At 41.2% G+C, this 22,272-nt stretch overlaps 1 protein-coding gene across 3 annotated transcripts in view; it reads left to right on the top strand.

The window, feature by feature from the left end:
* The window catches only part of VAV3 (vav guanine nucleotide exchange factor 3), a 244,734-nt gene that overhangs the window by 202,582 nt on the left and 19,880 nt on the right, over positions 1-22,272 (top strand). For all 3 annotated transcript variants that reach the window (XM_007055209.4, XM_043552808.1, XM_037906160.2), the window contains 3 exons: positions 12,307-12,372; positions 19,407-19,441; positions 21,652-21,768. In XM_007055209.4, coding sequence (XP_007055271.2) covers positions 12,307-12,372; positions 19,407-19,441; positions 21,652-21,768 — 218 coding nt within the window. The remainder of the gene's footprint in view (positions 1-12,306; positions 12,373-19,406; positions 19,442-21,651; positions 21,769-22,272) is intronic.

The raw sequence follows: 22,272 nt of genomic DNA on the forward strand, positions 1-22,272 counted from the left end.
CAAATCCTGTAGGCAGTTATGAAAATCTCAGCCTTAATGTTTAAAAAGAAGCTTAATTTTCATTCAGTTGAAATCTGTACTATATGAAATTTATTATCCTTTTTGTATGTTGCTTATACATCACATATTGCATGTTACATGTTCTACACCATGTTACCTCTGAAGGCCATTTGGAAACATCAGCACAGAATGTGGGCATGACCTCATAGGTGGGATGGATGTATACTACATGAGCAATGTATAGTACATGAATATATACCATCTGTCCTGTACTCTGCACTAGCTCTTAGTACACCTCTAGATGAAATTCCAGGTAGCAATCAGTGTTATCTGCATATCTCTGAATGGAACTGGATCAGATTGTCTCAGTATTTATTTGTTACCATGTGCTCCTTTGTTGCATTCAAAATGAACATTTTTGCTCTTTGTGCAAAATCAAACTCCAGGGAGCGGAAGGAGCCTTGGTTCCTCCTCCTATTGGAGTGCCATTTAGGTGACTTTTAGGACATGGTGCAGACGTGTTCAGTTTGGGTCTTTCCTTAATTTGGTCCCATCGCCAGAGGGGGGAAAGGGGACAGAGAGAGATAGGATGTGATTTTTGCTGAATGTGAACAGCATTTGTTCCTTTTAATTTTGGTAACATGTCTACTTATAACTGTGCCAGGCATGATACAAATAAACTAGATCTGAACATAGTCCAAAATTTTATGAACAATTTTTTTGTAAAAACAAAACCTGCCCTTTTCACAAAAAATGAATTTTTTATATTTTCATTTTTTTACTAACCTGAAAAAAATAAAAAGTAACTTTTTCTTTCAGCTCATCATTTTTCCATTTCTTACTCACTCACCCCCCCCCCCAACCTTTTCAGTGGGAAAATGAGAAGGGGGGGCAAGAGGGAATGAGAAACTAGATAAATAATGACTACAGTTTTCAGTTTCATTTAAATGTGAAAAAAACAAAAAAGGGGAAAATGAAGAGAAAAAAGCTGTGGTGGGAATGTAGAAAAGCAGAAGGCGAAGGAAACCCGTACACTAAATAGGCCTTTTCAATAAAAATATTGAAAATTATTCCTCTTCTAAATTTGCAGAATTGAAAATTGCTTGGAAATGTTCAGATTACAATAAATGTTTTCTATTTTTTGACCAGCTTTAGTTATAAAACCTGGTTTCTTTTCACTGTTGTTGCCTAAATCTGTGGCAAGATTAGCAATTTCTCAATCAAAGGATTGAGATAAAAATAAGATGGAAACTGGGTACTATACAACCTAGGGTTAACTTTTCAGCTGTGCACAGTCCTAGCTCTGCATGAGTCCATTGAAGTTAATGGGAGTTGCATATCTAAACCTCAGGTAGCACTCTGGAAATTTAGGGTTACTGTGCAAAATGGTTCCAGGAAACCTCCCCATTAAAACAGATTCAAGAATAATGAATCATCCTCTAGTCTCACTGACAAGTGTCATTTTAAAGTAGCAGTTTGAAGCAGTTCATTGCTACTTTATATGCTGCAAGCACTCTGTAATATAATTTCTTTAGCAAGTCAGCCCAGACATTTACTAGTGCATTTGGGATGGCCTTTAAGGCTTTTGTTAGAAGGAAATTGACTACTTACTCATCACATGAGAAACAGTTAACAAGGAAGAAACGTGCAGTTGAAAGAAATCATTAGCAAATTTGAGGTGCAGTGGTGCGACAAATCCACTGCTTAGTTGCAATGGATAGTGCATATGCGCTCAGTACAGAAATCCGCAGTCATATACCTGACAGCATGCATCACAGGTTTTTATACAAGGGGCCTTGAGGGATTTAGCAGGCTATCTAAAAGTAAACAATCATCTTGTATTTTAAACATAATTAGGAATGAACATAAAATTATTCATATCAATCCTATAATTAGCAAAGAATTTTAAAAACAAAAAGCTCCTTTCAGCCTACTGTAACTTTTGTATGCTACATTTCTGAGGATTTTAAAACTCCCACAATTATATGAAACAGGCAAAGCTTTTTATTTACAAGTGCAGGTATTCCTAGAGGCAGTGCAGTGCTATGATCACGTTAATTTCCTGACATGTAAGACGGCTACCTTGTGTTGGCTAACTTTGTTGATAGTTGATTTGAAAAAGTAATCAGAGTGATAGCTTCCTCACATGCATGGATGACCTAGTGGGAAGATGACTGCTTCTCCACAGCCCATGAAATACCATGCAGCTGCACTAAGGTGGCCACTGGTGCATCCCCAGAATACAGGAGATCCCTGCTCCCACCTGCATGGGCCTGCCCCTGCCTGTGCCACTCGTCACGGGATGCTGCTCCCATGTCAGCTGGTGTCCTCCTGCATTCACATAGATTTCTATAGTTCACTAAGCCATTGATCATCTCCCCCCCGCCCCAGGCCAGGAAAATGATCGCTCTGTGTTGCTGGAGAGAGAACTGCCGTGGTGCAGTGCTCTATACTGCAAAGGGAACATGGAGTACTTCTCTAGGCAACCTAGGGTTGCCAGGCGTCCGGTTTTCGACCGGAACGCCCAGTCGAAAAGGGATCCTGGCTCCAGTCAGTGCCGCTGACCGGGCCGTTAAAAGTCCAGTTGGCAGTGCAGCGGGGCTAAGGCAGGCTTCCTGTCTGCCCTGGCTCTGCAAGGCTCCTGGAAGTGGCCGGCATTTCCCTCCAGCTCCTAGGTGGAGGTGCAGCCCCGCGGGGGTTCTGCCCGCTGCACCCGCCTCGAGCGCTGGCTCTACGGCCAGAAGGCGGTGCCTGCGGACAAGGGCAGCATGTAGAGCTGGTTGGCACGCCTCCTCCCTAGGAGCTGGAGGGAAATACCTGCTGCTTCCGAGAGCCATCTGAGGTAAGCGCCACCCGGAGCCCGCACCCGGAACCCTCTCCTGCACCACAAACCCCTGCCCCAGCCTTGAGCCCCCTTCTGCACCCAAACTCTCTCCCAGAGCCCGCACCCGCCCCCCACTCCAAACAGCTCAGTCCCAGCCCAGAGCCTGCATCCCCAGCCCCACCCCACATCCCACACCCCCAGCTGGAGCCCTTACCCTCCCTCACCCCCCAGTTCCCTGCCCAAGCCCAGAGGCCCCCCCCACTCTGAAACACTCATTCCTGGCCCCAGCCCAGAGCTCGTACTCCCAGCCAGAGACCTCACCCTCTCCCGTACCCCAGCCCGGTGAAAATGAGCAAGTGAGTGAGGGTGGGGGAGAGCAAGCATTGGAAGGAGGGGGGATGAAGTAAGTGTGGGGTCGGGGCCTCAGAGAAGGGTCAGGGTAGGGTGGGGCGGGGTAGAGGGCTGGGCAAGGGTGTTCAGTTTTCTGCATTCGGAAAGTTGGCAACCCTAGGGCACCCCCTTCACTCATCTCACTTACAGCAAAGCTACCATTGTGCCTTCTGAATTTTGAGCCAGATGTCAATTAGCCAGTGATGCAGAATTTCCCCCAAAGTGTTTAAATGAGTTTTAGAAGTACTATAGGAAATAGCAATATTAGAGCTTTGTACTTATCTAACATCTTCCAAGGAAGGATTTGATAGAGCTTAGCAAATGCTAATGACTCTCTTTGAGTTAAATATGTGTAATCTCCATTTTACAGATAAGGAAACTGAGGCACAGAGAAGTTAAATATTGTTTTCAGAGTCATGAAACAGTTCAGAACTTTTGACTTCCAATGTTATGCTTTCACCATTAGGCAGTGCCACCAGTACCTGAAGTCACATCATGTGCCGCCTTGTTAGAAGTATGGTGTTTGGCATTAAAGATTCAGTATTTACTAACAGCTGCCACATAGGATTATGTTTTGAGAAGTGGATGACTCTTACTAGTGACCTCACAGGGCTGCTCTGGCACTTGTGGATGCGTCCCACAGCAATTTGAATTTGGTGGGAAGACTTCTTGTATACTAATTCACATGCAAGGATGTCCACTGACAATGTGATCTCTTGTTACATTTCATAAGAATGTATGAGTGTCATAGGTGTGCACAGCACATTTCATTCGGGTGTGCATCCAGGGAATTTTTTTTTTTTTAAAGCGAACATTTATTGAATACTCAATCATAAAGGACATTATTTTTATTCATCAAACAAATTAAAGAAACTAAAACTTAACTAAACTTATTTTTTTAAAATTAACAACTAAACTTTACTTAAAAAATACAAACTTAAAAAATGAGACACAAAATGCCAGTTTTTTCCTGTAGTGATAACCAGGCGTATACAAAGATACAGTCAATTTTTATGATCTTTAACCAGTTAATGCGCTAACCCAAATTGACCAAAGCAGATTAAGGTTTCTTCATCTTTCTGTCCTAGAGAATGAGACGTCACTCACCAGGTGTTAGGGACTTAAATTCCTCAATCACATCATTGTAATTAACTGATGAAGCAAATTCTTGTTCAATGTACAAAATCATGAGTAAGTCGAGGTGCTGTTGGGACATTGTACTTCTTAGTTTGTTTTTTACATGTGCTAGTTTTGAAAAGACTCTTTCACATGAACAGCTTGTAACAGATAAGACTGCAAAGCATTGCATAGATTTATAAAAGGCCTGGAACGTGGAAGACTGATCCAATTCCTTTAGCCAATCAAGCCACTCTCTGGTGGTGTTCGTAGTGCTACCTTTAGGAACAGATCCGTCATAACCCCGAAGCAATCCGAGTTCAACTTCCAACTCATCCAAGGACACTTTAAATTTGTTGGCAATGATTCTCATATCGTCCCTGCCAGTGTCTAAGCTCAGCAGTTTTCCCATTGCAGTCACAGTTTTACAGGTCTCCTGTTCAAATTGCTGGTCAATGCTGGTAATCATTGAGTCTAGGAGTAGGTAAAATGAAGTTATTCTCTCCTGCGTCTCTTTTGTATCAAAGCAATGCTGGGACTCAAACGCGTCATCAAAACAAGTGAACGTTTTTCTCTTCTTAACTGGGGGAATCGATATATCATTCTCTACGCACATTTTCACACTGTCATTGAAAATAGACTGAAAATATTCTGGGCCACTTCTCATCGCAGCCAAAGAGTTACACAAGCTTTTCACCCCTGTCATTGCAGTAAGTAAGTTGAGAGCTGGAGTTTGAAGAGCCTTACTCACTTTTACCACCATCTGGAGAATAGGGTGCATCATGTGAAGGACAAAGATGAACCTGAATGAATTTAGTTCATGGATAAGTCCCCTGGCTTTTATTTTAGCATCAGCAAGGCGAGTTGTTTCGATAATCTCTTGTAAAGCTTGTAAAATGATGGAGTAGTTTTGTTTTACAGCAGCCACTGCTTCTGCTCTGTATGCCCATTTTGTGTTTGATAGTGACTTCAAAGTCTTCAACTGGGATCCTACTACTTGTGAAATCTTTTCCATTACTGCATGTCGCACAGGACTCCCCTCCATAAAGGCATATAAGAGTCTGAATAACACCAAAAAAATCAGACAGTTTCTGTCTATTTGGAATAGGTGACAATTGCTGTGATCATTACCTGGGTGTGATAAATTGCATAGCAATCTTCCCAGGAAGATAATGTTCCCGTTGAATATGCTTAGGGCACTTCAACTCAAGAAAACTTCCAATTTTTCAAGAATACTCATTAATTCGGCTCCTTTTTACATCCAGCTCCACCCTTGTTTTCAATTTATGAATGATGGTTTATGATGGTGCATTAATTTCAATGGGAGTTAGGCACCCAGGCACTTTCAAAAAATCCCACTAGGCACCTATCTGCATCTTAAATTGCCTAAATACCTTTAACAATCTGGACTTCAGTGCCTAAATATGCATTTAAGAGCCTAACTTTAGGCACCCATATTTGAGAATGCTGGGCCTAGTCCAGTTCTGAAAAGGGCTGCCAGACCTGGTCACAGATGTGCAGTTTATGGATCTCAAAAGGCATTTTTTTCTAGATTCCCTACCTTCAGAAGGCAATCAATCCATTGGTAAATGATGGATGTGACCTTCTAGATGCCAAAGTATGGTGCTTTAATGAACAGTTTATACTTGGTTATGAAGAGTTGCCCAAGAAAGTGAGTGGAAATGTGAGGGGTTATGTAAGAGTTGAAATCCAAGGCGATTCTTTCACTTATCCCCAAAATATGTAGTTATAGCTGTACACACCAAGTGCATGTGTGTTTAGGGATTTGTGACTCTTGGACCACTTCCAGTATGTGGCTCAGGAGACACATACTTATGAAAGTTAGGTAAAGCCCAATATAAAAAGCGATCTTGATTTGTTGCTAACTTGTGGTGATACATGATGGGGAGGGTAGGTGGTAATGATAATTGCAGTTGGGTTGTAAAGGAGTCCCACCAGCTGATGCTGTGCTGACTCAATACAGTTTTTCAGTTGCCCTACCAATACCTGTTCCCTTGCCAGCATTTTCCCACATTTGGCCTTGCTTCGGTATAACTCCATCCAAGCAGACTTTCCAGAAGACTGTGAACCCAGGGCTCAGTTTAGATGGATTATCTTAAATTGAATTCAGCTGGTGAATTGACCTGTCCTGAGTGTTGTTAAAAATTCATTGCCAGTGTGCATGAGATGTGGTCCCATTTGAATGTTTGTTCTAAACCATCTTTGGTCTATTAAAAGCTTATAGATGTTAGGGGCACATGAGGGATCTTGCCCGTTTAATATAAATCCGGTCAGGATATTTTGAAAAGAAGCTTTGGTTTTGGATTACTGCATCAATTCAGCTTTTAAACTGACTGTATTTATCCATCTGATCATCTGGCAAATTGAAATCATGCTGACTTCAGAAATGGTTTATTTTCCCAAACAAATGTGCATGCTCTTCCATCAAGACATTGTGAGGGTTGTGATGGATTTGAGAGGAAATGTCAATTATCTTTAGTGAGGATTTCCTGCATAAATCTACCAGATCTCTATCAGGAAGACACTCTGTGAAGCTGTGGCAAGGGTGACAGCTTCAGGCCCTTCTCCCATTGACCATAAGGCACATCAAGACCTCCTCAGGTGGATTGCCCACCACATGGGGTTGCAAGTGGAGGAGGTGGTCAAGGCCGAGGACCCCACGGTGAATATTCTCACTCCCAAAGATCCATCACGAGTAGCTCTGCCTTTGATCAAAACTGTTCAAAATGACATAAAGACCCTGTGGCAGACCCCAGCCTCGATTCTGCCAATTGCCAGGGGTGTGGAGTGCAAATACTTTGTCCCTTCCAAGGGCAATGAATACTTATGCTCACACCTGAAGCTATGCTCTCTGGTCATGTCGGCAGTTAATGAGAGAGAGCATCAGGGACAGCGAGGACCAGCCCCCAAATCTAAGGAGGCAAAAAGGATGGACCTATTTGCTAGAAAGGTCTATACCACTGGGGTCGTCCAGCTGAGGCTAGCTAACCAGCAAGCTATCCTCAGTAGGTATAACTTCAATTCATGGTCCTCCACGTTGAAGTTCAAAGAGCTGATTCCTGCGGACTCTAGGCTGAATACTCTGCCATTATAGCAGAAGGGAAGGCAGTTGTGTGGACCTCTCTGCAGGCGTCCCTAGACTTGACGGATTCGGCTGCCCATACCCTCTCCTCAGGCATACCCATGAGGAGAACATCATGGCTTCAAGCATCCAGGCTATCCCCGGAAGTGCAGCAAACTCTTCCCTTTGAGGGCGAGGGGCTCTTTTCAGAGCAGACAGACTCCAAGCTGCACAGCTTGAAAGACTCCAGGGCGACCATGAAGTCGTTGGAAATGCATACGCCGGCAACCCAATGCAAGCACTTTAAGCTCCAACCACAACAACAACACTCATGTCCTGCTCGGCCGAGGCAGGATTTTTATAGATGAAGGGGCAGGAACGGAAGGTGGAAATCTTCCAACCCCTCTTTGGGGCAAGGTCATGGCCAATCTAAGCCTTCATCAGGCTCTAAACAGGTCTTTTAAAGATGCACCCAAGGACAGCGTTCCCACCACACCACCGGATCCTTACCCATGTTTTCTGAATGGTCTATCCCACTTCTACCATTCTTGGTCCCAAATAACATTGGAGTGCTGGGTTCTTCGCATGGTAGAAGTGGAATATTCTCTCCAATTTCTGTTCCTCCCCACCTTCCTCCCCTCCTTCCTTGTCCCTCTTCAGGGACCCTTCTCACGAGCAACTCGTTATCCAAGAATGCAGGAGGTTCCTCAGGAGCTAAGGGGCAAGGGTTTCTACTCCCATTATTTCCTAATCCACAAGGCAAAGGGGGGGGGGTCTCAGACCCATTTTAGACCTGTGAGGACTCAACCAGTGCATGGTCTCCCTGAGCACTATTATCCCTTCCCTGGATCCGGGAGACTGGTATGCTGCCCTCGACATGAAAGACGTGTACTTTCACATAGCCATTCAACCTGCGCACAGGTGTTTTCTCCAGTTTGTGCTTAACCACAAACACTGTCAGTTCAAAGTCCTCCCATTCGGTCTGTCGACAGCCCCCCGAGTATTCTTCAAGTGCATGTCGGTTGTAGCAGCCTTCCTCCAGAGGAAACAGGTGCAGGTATACCCATACCTAGATGACTGGCTGCTCAGGGAGCAGGTATAGTCTCATGTACAATTGGTCAGGTCCACTTTCCAGAGATTGGGACTCCTCCTCAGCGTGAACAAGTCAACCTTATCACCGACCCAAAGAATAGAATTCATCGGAGCGGTGCTGGACTCGGTACAGGCAAGGGCATTCCTGCCAGAAATCTGTTTCCAGGCCATGACAGACACTATTCAAAGCCTCAGGTGGTACCTGACCACTACTGCAAGGGGATGCCTGTGTCTCCTGGGGCATGTGGTGGCCTGCACGTACATAGTCAGGCATGCCAGAATGAGGCTCAGACCCCTTCAAGCGTGGTTCACCCAGATATACCAACCAGGTTGTGACAGGCTAGACTCAGTAGTGATGGTGCCAGATCACATACTCAAGTCCCTACAGTACAAACCTCAAATGGTATGCGAAGGTGTCTCCTTCAACAGCACACCACCCTCCTTGTCCCTAGTAACGGACGCATCAGGTCTGGGTTTGGGGGGCACACCTGAAAGATCTCCAAACACAGGGCCTGTGGTCGTGGGATGACCTCTCCCTTCATATCAATATCAGGGAGCTCAGAGCAGTCCGACTGGCATGCCAAACTTTCCAGTCCCGGCTACAAGGCCAAAGCGTGGCAGTGATGACAGACAACCCCACTGCTATATTCTATGTCAACAAACAGGGTAGAGCCCGTTCTTCCCCCCATGTCAAGAAGCCCTCAAACTATGGGAGTTCTGCATAGCCTACTCCGTTCACCTGGAGGCATCCTGTCTCCCAGGAGCGAAGAACGAGCTAGCAGATCACGTCAGCAGATCATTTTGCAACCACGAATGGTCTGTCCATCCAGATGTTCTCCATCCCATCGTCCAACAGTGGGATTTCCCCAGGTCGACCTATTCACCACCCGGAGCAACAAGAAGCGTCCCAATGTTCTGCTCCTTCCAGAAACGCAGCCCGGGTTCAATCACGGATGCGTTTCTGCTACCTTGGGGAGACCGCCTCATGTGTGCCTTCCCATCGGTTCCACTTGTACACAAGGTGCTGCTCAAGATCCACAGGAACAAAACGAAGGTAATTCTGCTGGCCCCCACATGGCCCTGCCAACATTGGTACACCACGCTTCTGGAGCTGTCAGTGAACACTCCAATCGTGCCACCACTCTGCCCCGATCTGATCACTGAGTACCACGGTCACCTCCATCACCCAGTCCTCCAGTCCCTCCACCTCACGGCCTGCAAGCTTTGTGGTTAAACCCCATGGAGTGCCTATGTTCGGAGCTGGTAAGGGAGGTTCTACTTGGCACCAGGAAACCTTCCACGAGGGCTTCTTATCTAGGCAAGTGGAAGAGATTCACTTGCTGGTGTGCCCAGCAACACACACCTCCACTCCAGGTGTCTATACCACTCATCTTGGAGTACCTTCTGCATCTCAAACAGCAGGGCCTAGCTGCAGCAGCCATCAAGATGCACCTTTCTGCTGTCTCAGTCTTCCACCCGGGAACGTCTGGATGCTCCGTATTAGCTAACCCCATGGTAGGACGTTTCCTCAAGGACTTGGAACGCCTATATCCACAGATTAGGGGACTGGTTCTTGCATGGAACCTTAATCTGGTCCTCACCAGGCTCACGGGGCCCCCTTTTGAACTGCTGGCGACTTGCTCCCTGCTCTGTTTGTCATGGGAGGTGTCCTTCCTGGTAGCCATCACATCAGCTAGGCAGGTGTATGAATTAAAGGCTCTGACCTCCAGCCCACCCAACACGGTCTTTCACAAGGACAGGGTGCAGCTCAAGCCTCACCCAGCCTTCCTCTGCAAAGTAGTGTCACAATTCCACACTGGTCAAGAGATTTTTCTACCCGTCTTCTATCCTAAGCCTCACACCAGTAGCCAAGAGCAGAGGCTGCACTCACTGGATGTTCAGAGAGCGCTAGCATTCTACATTGAGCGCATGAAACCGTTGAGGAAGTCGAACCAACTGTTTGTGGCGGTAGCATACCAGATAAAAGGACTCCCAGTCTCATCTCAGAGAATATCTTCCTGGATTACATCCTGCATCCGCACATGTTACAAGTTAGCCAAGGTCCCAGTCCCAACTCTTATGACATTCCAGAAGAGCAGAAGCCCCGTCAGCTGCGTTCCTGGCCCAAGTCCTGATACAAGAGATCTGCAGGGCAGCAACTTGGTCATTGGTGCATATGTTTACCTCTGACTATGCTATCACCCAACACGCCAGAGATGATGCAGCATTAAGAAGGGTGGTGCTCCAATCAACAATGCCTTAACTCCGACCCCACCTCCGGGATAGAGCTTGGGAGTCACCTGATTGGAATCCACATGAACAAGCACTCGAAGAAGAAAAGATGGTTACTCACCTTCTTGTAACCAGAAAAGGAGTACTTATGGCACTTCAGAGACTAACAGATTTATTTGAGCATAAGCTTTCGTGAGCTACAGCTCACTTCATCGGATGCATAACTTGTAACTGTTGTTCTTCAAGATGTGTTGTTCGCATCCATTCCAATATCCACCCTCCTTCCCCTCTGTCGGAGTAGCCAGCAAGAAGAAACTGAAGGGGAGTCGGGTTGGCAGGCTCATATATTGAGCCCCATGAAGGTGCCACTCCAGGGGTATCCACAGCCAACCCGACGGGAGCTGCTAGGGGAAAACTTTCCGATGACCGTGCACGCGGCGTGCACACACCTGATTGGAATGGACATGAACAACACATCTCAAAGAACAACAATTACAAGAAGGTGAGTAATTGTCTTTTTGCAGTACATAGCACTTACATACTGCAGTGCTTTGTCATTCAAGGGTCACAAAGTGCTAGGTGGGTCAGTATTGTTATCCCCATTCAGTGGTGGGGGAACTGTCACACAGCAGAGATGATATGACTTATCCAAGGTCACATTTTTTTCGCTGCAGTGTTTACTCAAGTGTTGCCCCACACAACTCTTCACTCGAGTGTGGTGGTGCTTTTAAATGAAGTTGGCTGAGGTTACAGGCTGCTTCTTGAATTAACACAACTCATCAACTGCTAAGGACTTGTCTGCATGGGAAGTTTAGTGCCCAGCAAGCTACAATGTGAATTTAGAGCACTAGCAACTCTGCATTTATCTGCCTGTGGACAATCTTACCATGCATCAGAAGTGCCTCTGTGTGCTTTAGGTTAATATGCTTTAAAGTGTGCTAAGCTAACCATCTTAGCTTGCTGCTCACTAACTTCCCTTGTAGAAAGAAACGGAGTACTTGTGGCACCTTAGAGACTAACCAATTTATTTGAGCATAAGCTTTCGTGAGCTACAGCTGTAGCTCACGAAAGCTTATGCTCAAATAAATTGGTTAGTCTCTAAGGTGCCACAAGTACTCTGTTTCTTTTTGTGAATACAGACTAACACGGCTGCTACTCTGAAACCTTCCCTTGTAGACAGGCCCTAATACAATCACACTGTGCAGTTCAAGAGTTACTTCGCAGCATGGTTGCTCACACTTCAGAGTAGTTAACTCGAATGTAGGTAACTCGAGTTAGCTCTGCAATGAAGATTTAACCACATGAGTCAGTGACAGAATTGGGAATAAAACCCAGATCTCCTGAGTCCAATCCTCTCACCTATCTACCAGACCACTCAGATTTAACCATTTGTAATTATTACTTAGTTACAGAAGTCAAGAAATTATTACTTTACAAAATTTGAGTAAGACTGGCATTGAATTTTAGAACTTTTACTGTGTGTTTATTTAAATGAATCCCTGTGCATACAGGATTGCTTCCAATCTACACAGTCATTTGCTCATAATGGGAACTTTTTGTCTATTTCTAGGGTAGAAATCTAGTCACAGGGGAGCTTGGCTACTTTCCAAGTGATGTCGTAAAGCCTTGCCCATGCGTAAGTACAAATGTTTAATTGTGTTTGTCAGTATAATAGTTTCCTGAGGAACATTCATAGGAAAAGTTGCCTGGTTCGTACCAGGGTTTCATTAATCCTGCCTTGTGGGAAGCATTATTTTAGTTTTCTTGTGTTTGTATGCTACATTCAATGTTTAAAAATATAACATTCTAATGCGTTTGGTTATTGGATTTAAACTATAAATGTTAAGGAAACATGCTCAAGAGACAGATTTTAACTTTTGGGAGTTTAATAAATTAAATTGTCTAAAGAGTTTTCAGATAAATACAATCAGACTCCAGAACAAATATATTGTGCAGTAAAGCTGTTGGTTTTTTTACAATGAGATGAAAATGCTGTGGTTTTAATCTGTTTCCCAGTCACTCTGGGTTACAGAGAGAGATTACACCATAAATAGTGAGTTTTAAAAAAACCCTGTAAAAGTAAAAATAGAATAAAGAACAAACAAATGAATAAATAAACCCTCCAACCGGATCTTTCAACATACTTCTGCGTCCCTATATGCTTTGACCTGCCTGTGTTTTGTGTTAAGAGGACAAATACTCTCAAAATACTAAGAACTGTAGCAGGATAATAAGAAAAATTAATTTACAGTACGTACTCATAATTTTGTATGAGCATGTTAATATATTGTGCACTCCTTCATTGTGTCTTTCCATAATACTTTGGATCATGTTACTCCAGATTTAATATAGCATTGAAGTCATTGAAATCAGTGGAGTTACATTGAAATCAGTGGAGTTACATTGGTATTAAACCAAAATAATACAATGGTTAACAAGGCTTCCTTGTTTTGCTGTAAACGTGCTTTAACTTGGTTCACAACTAAATTCAATTCTATTAATAAATCTACTTTGATTACAACATTCAAGATGTCATCATGATGGTATTGTTATTAGGTAGAGTCACCTTTTAATGGATACAACTGTTTTGACACATTATGATAGGCCTTTAAGGTTTAGATCAAATCTTAGCTCCAAAATAAATCTCTACATTAGTAATACATCATAATATTGTTTAACAGCAGATCAACATATCTTTTACCATTTATAGTTAGGGCTGTTGATTAATCGCAGTTCACTCCCGCAATTAACTAAAAAAAATAACTGTGATTAAAAAAATTAATCGTGATTAATCGCGCTGTTAAACAATAGAATACCAATTGATTAATATTTTTGGATGTTTTTCTACATTTTCACATATATTGATTTGTATTACAGCACAGAATACAAAGTGCACAGTGCTCACTTTATATTATTATTTTTGATTACAAATATTTGCACTGTAAAAATGATAAACAAAAGAAACCGTATTTTTCAATTCACCTCATACAAGTACTGTAGTGCAATCTCTTTATTGTGAAAGTGTAACTTACACATGTAGATTTTTTTTTGTTACATAACTGCGCTCAAAAACAAAACAATGTAAAACTTTAGAGCCTACAAGTCCACTCAGTCCTCCTGTTCAGCCAATTGCTAAGATAAACAAGTTTGTTTACATTTACAGGAGATACTGCTGACTGCTTCTTATTTACAATGTCACCTGAAAATGAGAAGCGACATTCACATGGTACTTTTGTAGCGGGTGTTGCAAGGTATTTACATGCCAGATATGCTAAACATTCATATGCCCCTTCATCCTTCGGCCACCATTCCAGAGGACATGCTTTCATGCTGCTGATGCTTGTTAAAAAAATAATGCATTAATTAAATTTGTGACTGAACACCTTGGGGGAGAATTGTATATCTCCTGTTCTGTTTTACCCTAATTCTGCCATATATTTAATGTTATAGCAGTCTCAGATGATGACCCAGCACATGTTCATTTTAAAAACATTTTCACAGCAGATTTGACAAAATGCACAGAAGGTACCAATGTGGGATTTCTAAGGATAGATACAGCACTCATCCCAGAGTTTAAGACTCTGAAGTGCCTTCCAAAATCTGAGAGGGAGAAGGTGTGGAGCATGCTTTCAGATGTCTTAAAAGAGCAACACTCTGATGCGGAAACGACAGAACCCGAACCACCAAAAAAGGAAATGAACCTTCTGCTGGTGGCATATGACTCAGATGATGAAAATGAACATGCGTTGGTCCACACTGCTTTGGATTGTTATTGAGCAGAACCCATGTCAGGGTTCCTTCCCCACTCAGAACTCTGGGGTACAGATGTGGGGAGCCGCATGCAAGACCCCCTAAGCTTATTTTTACTAGCTTAGGTTAAAAACTTTCACAAGGCACAAATTCCACCTTGTCCTTGAACAGTATGCTGCTGCCACCAAGTGATTTAGACAAAGAATCAGGGAAAGGACCCCTTGGAGTTCCTGTTCTCCCAAAATATCCCCCAAAGCCCTTACACCCCCTTTCCTGGGGAGGCTTGAGAATAATATCCTAACCAATTGGTTACAAAGTGAACACAGACCCAAATCTCTGGATCTTTGGACGCTGAAAAAAAAAATCAATCAGTTCTTAAAAGAAGAATTTTATTTAAAAAAGAAAAGAAAAGGTAAAAATCCCCTCTGTAAAATCAGGTTGGAAGATAACTTTATAGGGTAACAAAAGATGCACAAAACACAGAGGAACCCCCTCTAGCCTTAGTTTCAAAGTTACAACAAAACAGGGATAAACCTCCCTCCAGCAAAGGGAAAATTCACAAGTTGAGAATACAAAGATAAACTAATACGCCTTGTTTGGCTGTACTTACAATTTCTGTAATATGAGAGACTGGTTCAGAACGGTTCAGAGGACATGGATTAGTGTCCGGTCCCACTTAGTCCCAAGAGCGAACGAACATAGAAACAAAGAACCCAAAACAAAGCCTCTCCCTCCCCCCAGATTTGAAAGTATGTTTTGTCCCCATTGGTTCCTTTGGTCAGGTTATTTGAGCTTCTTAACCCCTTACAGGTAAGGAGGAATTTTGGGATAGGCTTATGGTTATGACTACCCGTCATCAGCATGGACGCAGGTCCCCTGGTATGGTGGTTGAAGCATGAAGAGGCATATGAATCTTTAGCACATCTGGCATGTAAATATCTTGCGACGCCGGCTACAACAGTGCCATGCGAAGGCCTGTTCTCACTTTCAGGTGACATTGTAAATAAGATGTGTGGACAGCATTATCTCCTGCAAATTGTAACCAAACTTGTTTGTCTGAGCAATTGGCTGAAGTAGGACTGAGTGGACTTGTAGGTTCTAAAGTTTTACATTGTTTTATTTTTGAATGCAGTTATTTTTTGTACATAATTCTACATTTGTAAGTTCAACTTCCATTATAAAGAGATTGCGCTGCAGTACTTGTATTAGGTGAATTGAAATATATTATTTCTTTTGTTTTTTTACAGTGCAAATATTTGTAATAAAAAATAAAACGAGCACTGTACACTTTGTATTCTGTGTTGTAATTGAAATCAATATATTTGAAAATGTAGAAAACACCCAAAAATATTTAAATAAATAGTATTCCATGATTGTTTAACAGTGCGATTAAGCGCGCGATTCATTTTTTTTAATCGCTTGACAGCCCTAATTATCATCTCACAATCCTATTCACAGAGATACTTATCACTCCATTGTTACTTTAAATTTAAGGCTATGTCTACACTACGCAGCTCTTAGCGACACAGCTGTGCTGCTAAAAGGGGCGCAGTGTAGCCACTAAAAGAAAAGGAGGACTTGTGGCACCTTAGAGACTAACAAATGCCACAAGTCCTCCTTTTCTTTTTGCGGATACAGACTAACACGGCTGCTACTCTGAAAAGTGTAGCCACTGTTTATCGGGTTTTGTCATTCAGATGCCAGTGTAGACATAGCCTTAGTTCTGTTAAACAGAATGACAAAGCAGATGCCTGTTAAAGAGAATATACTGCTCATAAAAATGTTATGTAATAAAGCTTAACGTTTTTGTAACCCTATTACCATATTTTATTAAGCATAAAGGTTGTGGCGGTTTAGTGTCACTCAGTCACGCTGGATGTTGTTGGGCACAGTCAGCACATGCCTTTAGCAAGTGTCAATCACTGGAGCTGCCCTGTGGATTTGGAAACACCACTCTAGGGCAGTACAAGATAAATACAGGGGTCTACTGTAAATACTGTAAAAAGAAAAGGAGTACTTGTGGCACCTTAGAGACCATATTTATTTATCGGGAAAAATCAGCTCATTTTGAAAGAGTACTACTGTAGTTTAAAGTGGGAAACTCACATAGTTAAGGAAAACCTCTTCTGTTAAAGCTACCAAGGCAACATGAAGATTACTTAGTGTCTAGTGACATAGCTTTCTGCTAAATTTAGAAATATACTATTAAGCGGAGGATTGAATGAAAATAGCATGATTTTACAGTATGAATAAATATTATTCATGACATGTTAGCAACCAGAGGCATAAACTGACGAAAAAGATGAATTGATTCTCCACCACTGCTAAACTGGAAGGGCAAAATATAAACATCTTATTCTGACAAATGATGCAGTTTAAAGATACCGAAACATCTATCAGATTTTTAACGTATTATAACTTGTACTATTATTATTAAGTGTAACCGTCCTTACAACTGGCCAATATGAAAATGCCCAGAAACAGCATAAAATACATATACCAAAAGGCTTTAGGAATGAATATTGCATGAAAAACTGCTGAGTTCGAGAATATGAAATTCCAGTCCCTTCTAAGCTATACCTATAAATGCTTTATTTTTCTTGCAATATGCAGTATTTGTCTGCAGACATTTTTATATCATAAAAACAACAAGGAGTCCGGTGGCATCTTAAAGACTAACAGATTTATTTGGGCATAAGCTTTCATGGGTAAAATACCACTTCTTCAGATGCATGGAGTGAAAATTACAGATGTCTTTTGTTCAGTTTTCTCATTGCGGTTGCCTGGATTTGGATGTATAATACAGTGCAAGCCAACAGCTTCTAGTACAATGTTTGATCGTTTTCTTTTTTCTCTGCAATGGGCAATCTTTATTTTACAACTCAGGGTTGAAAAGGATTAATGATTGCTGATGTTCTAGCTGTCTGCAACCAAAATGACCTGCTCTGATAGATGAGCCAAACCAATTTAGAATTTCAGATTCCATCCAATATAGGACTGTATGCCAATATACAGGGAGGGTAGTGGTCTTCCTAATTGCCACTACTGTCCTGCCACTGGTATACTCACATCAAGTAATCTGAACTACTTTCCAAACTTTATTTTAACAATACAAAACATTCAAAATGTAAAATTCTGTAGGCTAACATAATTACAGAAGTATCTTACATATAAAGACTGGCTTTATATACAGTGGGTTTTTATCCTTACATTTTTTGAGTGGAGCAGCTTCACTAATGATAAGAAAGTAGGAGTGCTAGCTGTCAGCATTTTTAACGTTTAGACCGTCTCTCAGCCAGGTGGGAATGATGCCTGAGCTCTATCAACAAGCCGTTGGTAGCAACGGCCTAGCTGGTTTCGTTCTGATATAATGCTGCTTTATTTTCCTAATGCTTGTCAGATGTTCGTGTAGGGATATGAGAGAATGTGTCACCAACTAAATCCCAGCCCAGGTCTGTTGTATCTAAGCTTTGATGCTACGGTGTTACAAATGGACAGTACACTTTTTGAATTTGTTTAGGCTGTCGTGGCTTTGGAATCCATTATAGATTCACAGCCACTCTCCTCCTTGTTCTCTTACAACATATACTGACATTTGGCTAGCAATAATTCCATTCTTGATCTCTTTGCATTTTACAGAAGCCTTCCATTGTTCTGGTTAACTCTTTCCCTCTCTCCCCCAATCTCTCTGTCTAGTCTGATTGCTTCCTGGTTGGGAGATTTATTATCATGCAAATAAATAGGTCACACTATTCTTAGAGCAGAACTCTTTAACATATTGACAACAAATTCACACTAGTGGCTCCTTTGTGCTTTGGGGAAAATACACTTTTTGGTGATAATGTAATAGAGATTGTCAGCATTAAAATCATAGATTCAGATGCATTCAAATAAGAGTACTAGGCTGGTTATCTGTCCAAAATACCTTTTACAAAAACCCTTAGGAGGAAAAATTGCAATCACACAATATGCGAAGGGCAGTAAGCCGGGCTCTGTGAACTCTGCAAAGGTCAGCTCAGAACCTGAACCTTACAATTTGGATCACAAGGGTTGGAAGCAAATCAATACTATGCAGGTTGGTAAGTTCAAGCTAGCCAAACTTGTGCCCTCCAAGAAGGTCTCAGGGATTTTAGTAACTGTTGGTGGGGAGCATGGAAGTCAGCTGTGGAAATATTCATTCAATTCCCATATTATATATGCATATATATACTATCTTTTTCTGTATGTTTAATTTTAGTTTATTTTAAACTATTTGAAAATTAAATAAAGCAGTTGTCCTTTCAAAATGTGTTCCTATTTAAATCCAAGTATAAGAGTAAAACTTGTTTCATGCAAATGTATTAATAAATTCATACAATACCTCAGAAATGTATGGATTATTCAGTTAACCATCTCAAGAGATTATATAACATGCCACCTAAGCTTTTACTTCAACTAAGAATAGTGCCTTTTCAAGGCAATCTAATTCAAAAAGCACTTAGTGAATTTAGTGTGCATCATTGTACATTCAGTTGCACACTTTAATGATGCATTGCAACAATATACCCTATTAGATGAACATTTTATGGATGAAATGAGAGTGGAGGTACTGCCAAAATCCATTTCAAATAGATTAAAATATATATGGGATTTGTAGCACTTATCTGTCCAAAATTAAAAAAAAACTCTCCCAACAACAACAATAAAATACATAAGCTTAATATTCTGTCCTGTTTTCAGACCTATACAGGGTATTCACGCTTTATTAATTTATTCTGAATAAAGTAGACTAATAGATGAAGAAATGTGATCACTATGATTCTTATCTCCCCAGTGTGATGTAGGGTATTTGGTCATTAGATCAGTGCTACCTAATTTGCGAGTCAATTCAAAAAATATTCTTTAAATAATTATATTCTATGATGTCTTTTTACACCCTAGGTGCCTAAACCAGTAGACTACTCTTGCCAACCATGGTGAGTCCTGGACTAGTCCTATAAAAATCATGTTGAAATAGACAGGCATAGAGAGAGAACTGTGTTTATCACAATCTAATTTAAATTGCTTTAACCTTTCTTGGCTTCTGAAGAAGGTATTGTGTAGCAGTTTTGGAAAACAAAACTGAATATGCACTGCCTAAAAGCATTTCTCATATAATAATGTGCTTAATGATTTTGACATTTTGTTTACAAGTCTATATATATACACAGTCTGTATCCCAGAGGTCTCTAAAGTGGTATAACAAAAAGTCAGTACAACATGAATCATGCAAGAAGATCCTACATTTTAAGTGGCTAAACAAAATGAAGAAAGTGACATTTTGTTTTGTGAATAATTCTGCTGAAATTTTGTTTGACAGAAAAGCAATCTATTAAGTGATGTAAGTGGATAATGTATCGACTCCACAACCACTGTCAAAGTGAATCATAGCGTAGTGTGAACCCTCTGCTCTGGAGTGAGTTTGACTTAAAAAGATTATAAATGCACAGTGACTGATTCTGTTTTCACACTGGTTTTACAAATTTATTCCTGGTTTCTACTGGGTTGCAGTAAGTGAGATCAGAATCAGATCCACTGACCCAAACAAACACTTAGCTTTCATAGCCAGTGAATAAAATCCCAAAGGGGAAAAGTTGCTGTTTTTAATTTGATTCAAGCTTCAATTCTGCGCCTTATAGTTTTGACAGAAGAGAGGACAAAAATAGCATTGTGTTCACAATACTAAAGTTGAGATTCTTTGTGCCTTTTCAGGATAAAACTTAATTTTCTAAGCATTTGTAACTTGAACATGGGAAATTGCCTTTGGCTGAAACTTGCCTTAAAAAGTCTCAGCGTGGGAGCTCATATTTTGTGATAATTTGAAGAAAATCCTCTCTGATACTTTCTTTAAAAACTAAAAGCTGCCCCAAAGTAGAAGTTTGAAGTTTTTTGTGATATTTAAAGTTTTGTTTAATGATAGATTAAGTAGTATAACTATATATACAACTGGATTAAGAAACTTACTGTATTACAGTTATATGAATGGATTTATAGCTAACGTAAAATGTATTCATTTTAAAAAATTGTGCACAGTACTGGTTCCTAATATTGACTGAAATTATTCTGGTTTTAAAAAGTAAAAATAAGCAATTATTTCATTTTAATAAATGCACATTTTTTTCCACAGTTAAAAATTTAGGCCCCAATTCTGCAAGCAGATCTCTGCAGGCAGACCCTTCTGGAATCTTTTGTCTCAGTCGTTTCAGACCTGGCCATAGTTTAGGGCTGAAGTAGATTTTGAATCTAATCTGTTAGGGTTTAGTCTGCAAATTTAAATTTTAACCTTTAGAGTAAAATGAAATTATTTTTGTTTGTTTAAAAACAGAATTAGTGCATCAGCTGGCTGATTCTCCAGTCTGTTATACCAACTTCACCTGAAGTCAGTGAAGTTTCACTAGTACGAGACTGATATAATATAGTGTTGTATCAGGCCCAAGCTTTTAAGGTTGTGATACAAAATATTTCAAATAAGTAAATTCCATCACCTGGTCCAGGCCACCCTTTAATTACATTTTCAGTATAGGCCCCAGTTCAGCAAAGTACTTCAGTATGTGCTTAAGTGCTTTCGAAGTCAGTGGGATGTTTAAGGTTTTGTCTACAGTACACTACCACTTTTGACGGTGAAACACACCCCTGACCGACATTGCTGGTGCCAAAATTGCTGGTGCCAACATAGCTAATGCCGCTCATTGGGGGTTGTTTAATTATGCCAGCAGGAGAGCTCTCTCCTACTGGCAAAGAGCGGCTACATGGGAGACCTTAAAGTGGCACACCTGCAGTGGTACAGCTGTGCTGCTATAAGGTCCATAGTGTAGACCTAGCCTAAAAGTTAACACATGCATAAGTGCTTTCCTAAACAGGGATGAACTTAATCTTGTGCTTCAGTGCTTTTCTGAATAGAAGCCATAGTCCTCTGTGCCCAAAAGTGGGAGAGTGTACTGCACATTTTACCATTAATTATACATTTCTGTGCTTTTCATTATTTTCCAGCACAACCTTGAAATCCGGTTCATTTACCAGGAGCTTTTGATGTATCTTTCATTCACCATCTCATGTAAAATATTGGAACATTAAACTGCATGTTGGAAAGACCTACTGCACAGTTTCAAAGATGAGCATGGCTAGTATTTATTTGCTTTCCTTACAGGTATGCAGGAGCAATGGAGAGGCTGCAAGCTGAAAGTGAACTTATTAACAGGGTAAATAGAACTTACCTGGTGCGACACAGGACCAAAGAGTCAGGAGAATACGCAATTAGCATTAAGTAAGTGGGACAAGCACTTTAACAGAAATAGATTTCCTGTTTTCTTTATTGCATAGGCAGATGTTTGTAATCAATAAATACAGAACATCATGAATCTCATTGCATCTTAAATAATCATGTAATATCCTGTCACTTAGTACATAAAAATATCAGTTGCTAGAAAAGTATTTCAGGCATATAGGACAAAAGGTGTAAATCCGCATAGCTCCACTGAAGTTAATGGAAAGATACCAGTTTACAGTGGCCTGTCGGATACTAACAGGCAATTGTTTACTTCTGATTCAGCTCCTGTTGATGTTAAGGGGAGTCTGTTCAAGTCTTTAGCTTCTCAACATTGCAGTAAAGAGTGCGTTAGCAAATACATTTCAGTAGAGTGTGTTCTATCAGCATAAATTACTAAAGAGAGTCTTGTTCGTTTCCACATCGATCCTCAATATGAACTTGAAAGCAAGCAATAGATGGGATCCCCTAATTAGAAGTAACTTTTTTTTCTGAATACAGGCT

The sequence above is a fragment of the Chelonia mydas genome, chromosome 8 (assembly GCF_015237465.2).
Source record: "Chelonia mydas isolate rCheMyd1 chromosome 8, rCheMyd1.pri.v2, whole genome shotgun sequence".
Classification (NCBI taxonomy): Eukaryota; Metazoa; Chordata; order Testudines; family Cheloniidae; genus Chelonia; species Chelonia mydas.